General features: G+C 41.6%; 1 protein-coding gene across 4 annotated transcripts; it reads right to left on the bottom strand.

Moving 5' to 3' along the window:
- Positions 1–2,325: 2,325 nt before the first annotated feature.
- Positions 2,326–9,810, bottom strand: LOC135104411 (uncharacterized). Of its 4 annotated transcripts, XM_064011815.1 has the most exons (3): positions 9,422–9,810; positions 9,110–9,227; positions 2,326–8,796 (listed from the first exon to the last, which is right to left on the bottom strand). In XM_064011815.1, the coding sequence occupies exon 3, from the start codon at positions 8,712–8,714 to the stop codon at positions 3,393–3,395; it is 5,322 nt and encodes a 1,773-aa protein (XP_063867885.1). In that variant the 5' UTR covers positions 8,715–8,796; positions 9,110–9,227; positions 9,422–9,810; the 3' UTR covers positions 2,326–3,392. The 4 variants fall into 4 exon arrangements, 3 of the variants coding, with proteins under 3 accessions (XP_063867885.1, XP_063867883.1, XP_063867884.1); XR_010270425.1 differs by having other exon boundaries at positions 2,326–2,787; positions 2,982–9,810; XM_064011813.1 differs by having other exon boundaries at positions 9,110–9,810.
- Between the last annotated feature and the right edge of the window lie 653 nt (positions 9,811–10,463).

Here is a 10,463-nt window from a genome sequence, read left to right as displayed (position 1 = left end):
CCAGGTATTGAGTGCAGCAGGAAGATGGTACGAGGCATCACCACCGGTCCAGGTCTTGTGCCGCCACTGAGCCCCACCCACTGTAACGCCGCAGAAACGCTTCAGTCGCTCCCTCCGCAGCAATATTTTCAAGCTGGATCGTTCGGTGTTTTCCAAGCGTTGCACATTTTTAAGAATTAAGCTTCAGTTAGTGGATTTTACACCGAATTGTTGAGGCAGATTAACAAGAGTGAGAGCAGCTTAAAGGAAGTGAGATGGTTCAGGCAGAGCGGGAAGCCTTCAGCAGTACCCCTCCCCTTGCACCACCGCTGGCAGGAGGGCGGCGGCGGGAGGACGTGGACGAAATAGTCATGATCCACAACACTCAGCCAGCCCCTGGGGATGATGTGCCATGTTTTCCCCACAATACCACTGACGCGCCCCAGGAGACCACAAGGGGAGCCTCACTAACGCCCTCATCCACCAACACACCCTCCCTTGCACCCTCCGTCCCTCCCCTCGTCGGTTTGCTATGCCAGGATCGAAAATAATGAAGTAGTAACAGTTAAATGTCCCAGCTAATAATACCTGCTATCTTTTTTACCCCTTTCAGCACATTAAGGAATCACCCTTCTGGCCGTAACTTTAAAAGCCGGAAATACGTAGAACTGACACGGTGAATCTTGAGAGTGGATTTAATCATGACCTTCCTCAGCTGGCGGCGGATGAGGATGCGGTGTGCGAGGGACGTGACGCCAGCCATCCGTCCACTGGCAGGCCCCGATCATATTCATTAATGGAGGCCAGGTAGTCCGGTGTTCCAGTTCCTTGGCTTCCCCATCTTGCTAACTGGAGGGGTCACATTTCTTACCTACGGTGACAGCTTCGTCTCGCCTTTAATTCATACGTTTATTGACGCCATCTGCCTCGTGTTTCTTTGCTGAAGGAACGCGGGTATTTCGCTTCTTGATGCACTTAGGAGTTTTCGCCATTCCCTACCGAGTCCCGCGCGAGGTAGCCCTGGAAAGTGTGTGGAGCCTTCAGTGCAACGTACCCTACGATAGAGGAAAGCTGCGAGTTGAGATTGGATGGCGAGGACACACTCTTTCACTGTATGAGTCGTGATGGAGTGCGGTCTTCCAGTGCTGCCCGGTACTTGAAATTATCCTTTAGAATATGGTGAAAACCATTAACGGCCTCGAATAGCATTTGATTAGCACCTATAGCATATAATATCCAGAGAAGAAATGTAAGGAAATATAACGAAAAGAGTGGACAAAGGACAAGATAACGAGAAAAAAAAAAAACTTGCAAAGAATATCACATCCTCGAGGTGGGAAAAAAAAAATGTGAAAAATGAAAAAGAAAAAGGGACAGGAAAAAAAGGAGTGAACGAAAACAACACGAAAGAGGAGAGAGAAGGAAAAAAAAACATCAAAGAAGTAATAGAGGGAAAAGGACAACTAGGAAAGAAGGGAAGGGACAGGGAGGAGAAGGAGGAGGGTTGGGAGGGGGAGCAGCAGATGTAAGGGTGCGGTGAAAGCTGCGGCACTACAGCACGCGAAGCTGTCCCGTGAAACCCAAACATGTGTCTCGGCCCTGCAGTAACCCACCAGACTCACACTGAAGTTCATGCCATTGGCTCACTTTCTCAGACGTACTGGGCTCTCAATAAGGACTGTTTTCAAAGACTGTTAAGATTCTTGTAGGTGTTTTTCATCTAGGGGTGCAGGGACCTTGTTAAAGTATCACTAGAATCATAGAAACTTCATTAAGAATTTAGTATATCCACTACAGCCAAGAGAGAGAGAGAGAGAGAGAGAGAGACTGTATGAGAGTGGAGGAGGGGGAAGGGACAGGTCCGAGCCATAGTCACGTCCTGCTTGTCGTCGCCTCACGGTTAAGATATAAATCAAGGAGGAGCGTCTGCCTGCGTGTCCCTCCATCAGCGCAACACGTCCCGCGCTCGCCTCTCCCTTCCGCAGCTTCAGGACACGAGACGCAGCAGCTTTTCTCTCGCGTTGTGCTACGTGTTTATGAGCTACTGTATCACTCCTTACACGATGCTTTCATGTCTTGCGCGGTCACTTTATACCCAACAAGTACTTTAATTCTTGACGTAATTGTAATCATTATTGAACCTGTTTCTTGCACTAAACAGGATCGGCAGGTGAGACGAAACACAGGAAGCAGCTGACGGTTTTGAAGAGCAGCCAGGAGTGAGAGAGAGAGAGAGAGAGAGAGAGAGAGAGAGAGAGAGAGAGAGAGAGAGAGAGTACGATAATGAGGGTGGTAACAGTGAACCCAGTCAATAGTGTAGCGTTAGGGCAATCCACAGGCGAGCAATGTGTTGCAACATTTATTGTAGCGTTCCAACCTGTGGGTCCAGGATAAATCAGCCCGATACCAAATCATGGTAAAATCATATGAGCGTAGAAACACTAAAAATACAAAAATAATCACTACATAACATGATCAGACCTTGAATAGTTCCCATGTACCTCATAGTATAATAAGTACAGAAATCACAAAAATATCTCTGCAGTTCACAATATGATAAACCTCCCAAACAATGGATAAATACCCTGTGTGACTCACATCATTATAAAGCTCAGAAAATCCTCATACATATCACTGTAAATCATAGCATGACAAAAATCACACAAATACACAATAACCATAACACTCACAACATTGCCAGCGTCAGTTGTGTTGAAAATACTATGGCGTGGAATCCCCAACAGCCGGATACGTCACTGGTGCTTTGATAATTGATAGGTAATCCACTGACGTCTCACTTTCATAACCCTACAAACCACAGACATGTCAATATCTCATTCCCTGATCATATGATTAGTATAATTTAATAAACACAATCATAGGCACTAATAACCCATGATTGATAACAAGTGGTACAGAAATAATGTTGAGCACATGAAGCAAATTGTAACTACTATGAAGATAACCCTGAACAATAATCATGTAAAGGTTATAACACTTACAGTCTATAGAACAGGAGGGGCGACCTTATTCCCGAGTCCTACGAGGGAGACCCGTAGCTAGCAAACCGTCTCCACTTGTCTCACTCTCCTGTCTGTCAGTGTCTATATCAGGCCGCGCGGGCCTCCACAACAACCGTGTGCCACTCCGCATAAACTATACTCTTTAACAAATCCATTGTAGTCTACTTATACAGTATTTTTATCACATCAAATATCAAATACACAATTTACGGACAAATACATACATAGTTGGTGTAAACTCGTTCAGCATACAATAAGAAGTATATTAAGAGAAATAAAACAAATAATATTGGAACCATACCACTGACGGGTAGCACGAACGTAAAATAAACTTAACTTAACATGCGCATAATCATGTTACACTCCCCACCCCAAGAAAAAGAATTAAAATTATTGTTCTTCGATCGGAAGTATCAACACAAGTTTGTGGACAGATCTGTTAACCTTTATATCTTGATGACCCTTATACATGCTATTTCCGCTTTGTAACTTGTATCTAATTTGTACATCTCTAACCTTACCATCAGAACTCGGTAAAACTTGACACACTTCAGCAAGTTTCCAATGCCCTTTCAAATTATTACTATCCTGCACCAAAACAATATCTCCCACTCGGAGATTTCTTTTCTCACAATGCCATTTTTGTTGTACAATTAATGTTGAAAAATAATGCATCATCCATTTCTTCCAGAAGGATTTTACAATTGCATTGATGAACCTTTGGCGAGTCCTTGTGTTTGTACTGCTGTCAAATACACCTTCTGGTGTGTGTACACTTGCACGCCCTAGTATTAGATCATTTGGACAAAGATAAGATCCCTTAGTACAGTCTGAACCATTTTTCATACCTATTGGTCTCTCGTTCAACATATTTGCAATCTCAAACATTGCTGATTGTAATTCACCAAATGTCAATGTACTGTCACCTATTACTCTGGTCATAACTCTCTTCACCAATTTTACCATAGCTTCTGAGCACCCATTCTCCCATGGAGCATCAGCAGATTTTGTAAATTTCCACTCCATACCGCCTTCTCGGCTAAATTGTGATAATTTTTCCTGGTCTTGAGTCAAGAAACAAACTTCTTTACTTGCCAATTTGAGTTGTGAACCATGGTCGGAATACATTGAGTGAGGGAAGCCTCTGATGGCTGTAAACCTACGAAGAGTAGTGATGAGACTGTCAGTATCATACCCTTCTACTAAGTCAACATATGATGCTCTTGTGCTGAGACAATTTACTACAACACCATACACCTTTTTTTTACATCTTCCTTTGACTGTATCCTTAATCATTAATGGGCCAAATAGATCAAGAGCAGAATGGTAAAAGGGAGGTGAAGGTTTCAACCTTTCTTCTGGTACTGGTCCCATGCTTTGTCCAATCACTTGTTTTTCTAAACGTCTGCATGTCACGCAGCGAGATTTAACTGATTTGATTAACTTTCTAGCTTGAGGAATCCAAAATTTAGCCTGTAGTTTACATAGAGTAGATTCAATCCCTCCATGGTCTTTATCATGAATATCCTTAATGCACACCTCTGTGAGTCTATGTTTAGTGGGAAGTAGAATGAAAGCTTCATTATTGTAATTATTCTTCAGCCATGCAGCAATTCTTGATCCTACATATATTATTCCATCCTTACAAAATGGACCTAACCGCTTGAACCTTTTTTCCCAGTTGTCTGTTAAAGAAATCTGGGCTCTTTTGATCCATAATATTTCTGCTTGTTTAAGTTGATCTACTGTTGGTGATGCCAGGATTCCCTTGAAAGAACGCGCATGAAGGGCATTCAAAACTCTTGCAGTGACTCCTATAATTTTGCGGTATGAATTAAATCTGTCTATGTCAAACATATTGCAGTCATTAATATGCCAGTTGTTTACTTCAGCTGTGTTAATGATGGACTTTATCTCTGGTGTTGGAGAGATTGACTTCATGGGCCATTGAGAAAATGGTAATTCTAAGAAAGTGGGTCCACACTGCCAGCATGACGTTGGACCCATATCAACAAATTTACTTGAACGGGTCATTAGGTCAGCTATGTTTACTTCAGTCGAGATCCAGTGCCATTCATTACTCAAGGAGCTTTCTTTTATTTCTACAATTCTATTTGCAACATAAGTTCCAGCCTTAATATTGTGTTTTGTTATTTGTGAAAGCATAATCTCAGAGTCAGTAAAGTGGTGAACATGATCAAATCTGATGTTAGTTTCGTTCATTATTGTATTGCGGAGGCGAACACTAAGAACTGCACTGGACAACTCCAGTCTGGGAATAGTCTGTGTCTTAATTGGTGCGAGTCTGCTTTTGGCTGCAAGTAGCTTTGATTGATACTTATCTTTCCCAACACGCCAACGTGCATAAGCACACGCAGAATATGCTAGGGTGCTCGCATCATTAAACAGTATCAGGGTTGGTTCAACTAATTCAGCATTACAAATGCATCTAGGCAATTTAATAGTTCCCAATTCATGCATATCATGACAGAATTTGTACCATTTCCCTATAAATTCCTCAGGTAAAGGATCATCCCAGTCTAATTTCCGTCCATTCTCATCAATGTACTCAATGATTTGTCTCATCAACAGTTTACCACGTAAAGTCACTGGTGTAACAAACCCCATGGGATCAAATATTGTTGATATGTAACTAAGAGCCTTTCTTTTAGTTAGTGGATTTTGTGGTTCATCGGAATTACTCTTAACTTCAACACTGCAAGTCTGTTTACACGTACTTTTCATTTTCATCTTGAAACTTATTTCATCTTCTACAGGGTTCCATACTAATCCCAGAACCTTTTCTCCTGGTATACCTGACAAGTCCACATCATTTCCAACTTGGGTCTTCCCACTTATGATCCACTCCTTCATGTGAAAGTTTCCACGGTTCAGAATAAGCTCAACATCCTTTATGATCTGACTAGCCTTCTCTGTATCATTCATGCTATGTATGATATCATCCATGTAACTATCTTGCACAATTACGTTGGCTGCTTCAGGGAATTCCTCCTTGCATTTCTCAGCTGTTTGTCTCATAGCAAGTATAGCAATAGCCGGACTACAAATGTCTCCAAAGGGAACTGCTGTGAGGGCATAGTGGTCTGGGGCCCGATCCTCAAAGTCTCGCCAAAGAAACCTGTGTACGTGACTGTCAAATTCAGATAACCTGATGCTATTAAACATCTTGGCTATATCTCCAACAAATGCTATGGAACCTTCTCTGAATCTAAGTAAAAGACCAAAAAGACTGTTCATTACATTGGGACCCTTAGCCCAATAATTATTCAGCACATGACCATTATATGAGGCAGAAGCATTAAATACAATGCGAGTAGGGGTGGAAGCTGAACTTTGTTTCAACACCTCATGATGAGACAAATAGTGCACTGGACCTTTGTACCAATTTAACTCCTCCCTATTTAGTTTTCTAGCAACACCTCTCTTTAACATGTCATCAATTTGTACCTTGTAATTTTCTGTTGACCTACTGCCCAACTTCTTCAGTCGCTTTTCCGTACCTTTAAGTTTCATTAGTGCTACCCCAAAATTATTCGGCAAATGATGTGGATCTTTAATCCAAGGGTAATGTACAGTCCAGGTCTTCTCTTTCTCCTGATATTCAAGTCCACTGAGAATCAATTTCATTTCTTCTTCTTCCTTTACAGTTATGTGCGTCTCTCTATTGCAGTCTTTACAGTTAATGCAATTGGTACATTTGGGTCTACAATTTGTGCCTAGGTGATCCATTGCAAACAAATTATCTATATCCTCCTTAAAAGTTCTACAGATCTCCCCTTGAATTTCAAAAGTGTTAGATGTTAAGGACATGTGGTTTACTTGAGCCACATAGTGCTCTGTATATTCATTTTTGAGTTCTGGGTGCGATCCTCTGACACAATAGCCGAAGGGACCTTTCATGAGTTGCAATTTCCCTACAGTTTTAACAGTTGTAGGAATGATGTCACAACTGTCAGCACCAATCAAAAGATCAACTCTCCCATGAGGACGGAAAATATGCATTGACTGAGAAACTCCTAACTGAGAAAGAATTATGTCCATAGGGACTGGATTAACTTCTGAAGTGATTTCATCCATTCCTACACATTGTATTAAATATTGTTTACCTGTCTCATCTACAAGAGGCATTTTATACATTTTAGTGAATACAGTATCACTTACATTTCCAACTGTTGTCATAGTGATGTTATATGGTGTGCCACATAATCCTAAGTCCCGTGCTTTGCGATGAGTCACCAAGCTACTTGTACTGCCGGGATCAAAAAGAGTTACTAATGAGTCATCTTTACAGTTAACTTGACCAATCATCAGCAAAGTACAACCATCTGACTTGTTGGTGTGAATATTAATATCATTTTGATAAAGCAAATAGTGAAGTCTCGGATGATGTGGCTTACCACAAACATTACCATTTCCTAACTTCATGTAGCAACTGCGTTTTTCCTGACAATCCTTAGAACTGTGTCCCATTGCCAAACAGTGAAAACAAACATGGTTCTTCCGTAAAACCTCCATCTTGTTTGAGGGTTCCAAATTATGAAATGTGTTACAGCGACTGATAGTGTGCGAATCAGAATTGTGATACCAACAAAAGTTGGGGTTTCCGTAGTTTTGTCTATGACGTCCAACCTGTGAACCCCCACTAGATAGTGTTTGAGTGAACTTCTGCATTATACTTTCCATGTTAGCCTGATGTTCTGCTTGTTGAAGTTGCAACTTTTGCAATGTTCTCATAATTTGACTGTCATCCTCTTTTACCTCTACACTATGAACAGTAGCCTTGGAATTATGTGACCTCTTACGAACATCTTTGTCTATATAATCAAGGACATTCTTTTCTTCCTTCAAATACTTTAACAACTCAGGAAAAGCATTTACTTTATTTGACAGATTTTGGTAGATCTTAGTCCACTCTCTTTTTTGTTGGGGTGGAAGTATTTTCTCAATTAAGCTTATCACAATTACAGTGGACATCTGTACTTCTAAATTATTTTTACTCATGTCAGTCCAGCACTTTTCTATGACTTCCACGGTTTCTACAAATTTACCAGTATTGCCTTCAGCAATTGGCTTTAATTCTTGCAGTTGGTTGATAACAGTATCTGTCAATCTAACTGGATCAGCATACCTTTGGTCAAGACGACGGAACATTTCCTTGTAATCATCATCTACTCCATGTACTACACTTAGCGCTTCACCTGATAAGCACTGTTTTAAGGCAAAGGCATTTTCCCCATAATTGACAGTCATTATTTTATCATAGTTGCTGCGAAATGTCTGGTATTGGCGTATGTCACCTTCAAATTTAGGAGGTTCTATTGGCTTCACCTTAACCTTAGTTGCACTATCTGTTAAGGCTGTCTCCTTTTCCTTTTTACATAGCTGTAATAAAGTCTCACAAGCACCTGTCTTCAACAATTCTGCCTGAACTATATACTGTTCTTCATTCTTAAGTTTTCCATTAAAGTCCTCCTCCTCTTGATCACTCTCACATAATGCGTCCATCACATCCTCGTGTCGTCTCTCGAGTTCCCGAAAAGCGTCCTTTACTTCCTCATAATAATCCTCAATAATGCTAGATGGCTTACCCTGCTTCACTTGCTCAGAGAGTAGGTTACACTTCCTAGTTAGCTTTCCACGGGCTGTCCCTCGTAGTCTCCGTCGGCGCTCAAGGTCCTCCGTCTTGGGCATGGTTGTGGATGTTGTTGGAATGTAGCGTTAGGGCAATCCACAGGCGAGCAATGTGTTGCAACATTTATTGTAGCGTTCCAACCTGTGGGTCCAGGATAAATCAGCCCGATACCAAATCATGGTAAAATCATATGAGCGTAGAAACACTAAAAATACAAAAATAATCACTACATAACATGATCAGACCTTGAATAGTTCCCATGTACCTCATAGTATAATAAGTACAGAAATCACAAAAATATCTCTGCAGTTCACAATATGATAAACCTCCCAAACAATGGATAAATACCCTGTGTGACTCACATCATTATAAAGCTCAGAAAATCCTCATACATATCACTGTAAATCATAGCATGACAAAAATCACACAAATACACAATAACCATAACACTCACAACATTGCCAGCGTCAGTTGTGTTGAAAATACTATGGCGTGGAATCCCCAACAGCCGGATACGTCACTGGTGCTTTGATAATTGATAGGTAATCCACTGACGTCTCACTTTCATAACCCTACAAACCACAGACATGTCAATATCTCATTCCCTGATCATATGATTAGTATAATTTAATAAACACAATCATAGGCACTAATAACCCATGATTGATAACAAGTGGTACAGAAATAATGTTGAGCACATGAAGCAAATTGTAACTACTATGAAGATAACCCTGAACAATAATCATGTAAAGGTTATAACACTTACAGTCTATAGAACAGGAGGGGCGACCTTATTCCCGAGTCCTACGAGGGAGACCCGTAGCTAGCAAACCGTCTCCACTTGTCTCACTCTCCTGTCTGTCAGTGTCTATATCAGGCCGCGCGGGCCTCCACAACAACCGTGTGCCACTCCGCATAAACTATACTCTTTAACAAATCCATTGTAGTCTACTTATACAGTATTTTTATCACATCAAATATCAAATACACAATTTACGGACAAATACATACATAGTTGGTGTAAACTCGTTCAGCATACAATAAGAAGTATATTAAGAGAAATAAAACAAATAATATTGGAACCATACCACTGACGGGTAGCACGAACGTAAAATAAACTTAACTTAACATGCGCATAATCATGTTACAAATAGGAAGCCTCGGTGTGTGATATCTGGGTAATCAGGAGCAGCCCTCGCCCCACACTTTGAGACGCCTGTTCTCTTACAATGATTATTTTCAAAGGCAGCAGAGATGATCATTCCGGTTTTCCTGGGTGTGTTTATAACTGACACTGCAGAATTTCTATTAAAGCATCATTGGAATCCTGGAATCTTCCGTAGAAAACCCTTAGAAATGTAGTCAAGACGTCGAAACCTTTGAGAATACTTCTCCATTATCCCTCTCAGCATAAACATTGCAGGGCAGATTGTGTTCTCAGTTGGGTGCATTATTAAAAAAAAAAAGATAAGTTTTGCGCCGACGGAACCACTGCTCTTAACATGACTCGGGGATGCCTGGATGCCCGCCTCAGTAAGGGAACATCATCGGGGAGAGTCATGCGCCCGGCCACAAGACAGCCGCGCCGCCACAGCCGCGCCGCCACAACTCCGTCAACGCGATGGTCGCCACACCTGGGTTTGCACAAGCACAAATGAGCTCCTCTCAGCGCCAGTCACCACTCCACGGGAAAGAAAATCTCCGCAAGACTCCAAGAGGCAAATCAGTCACACAGCCATGACTAATCACCGGCGGACCATGGGAAGGCAGACAGCGGCGGGCAGGATCCTCGCAGCTCACGTCCACCT

Source organism: Scylla paramamosain, chromosome 10 (assembly GCF_035594125.1).
Source record: "Scylla paramamosain isolate STU-SP2022 chromosome 10, ASM3559412v1, whole genome shotgun sequence".
NCBI lineage: Eukaryota > Metazoa > Arthropoda > Malacostraca > Decapoda > Portunidae > Scylla > Scylla paramamosain.
The sequence above is the reverse complement of the archived record's forward strand: the minus strand, read 5'-3'. Positions and strand labels throughout refer to the sequence as shown.

Bases quoted from the DNA above. Each gene is read 5' to 3' on its own strand.
- LOC135104411 (XM_064011813.1), bottom strand. From the start codon at position 8,714: ATGCCCAAGACGGAGGACCTTGAGCGCCGACGGAGACTACGAGGGACA.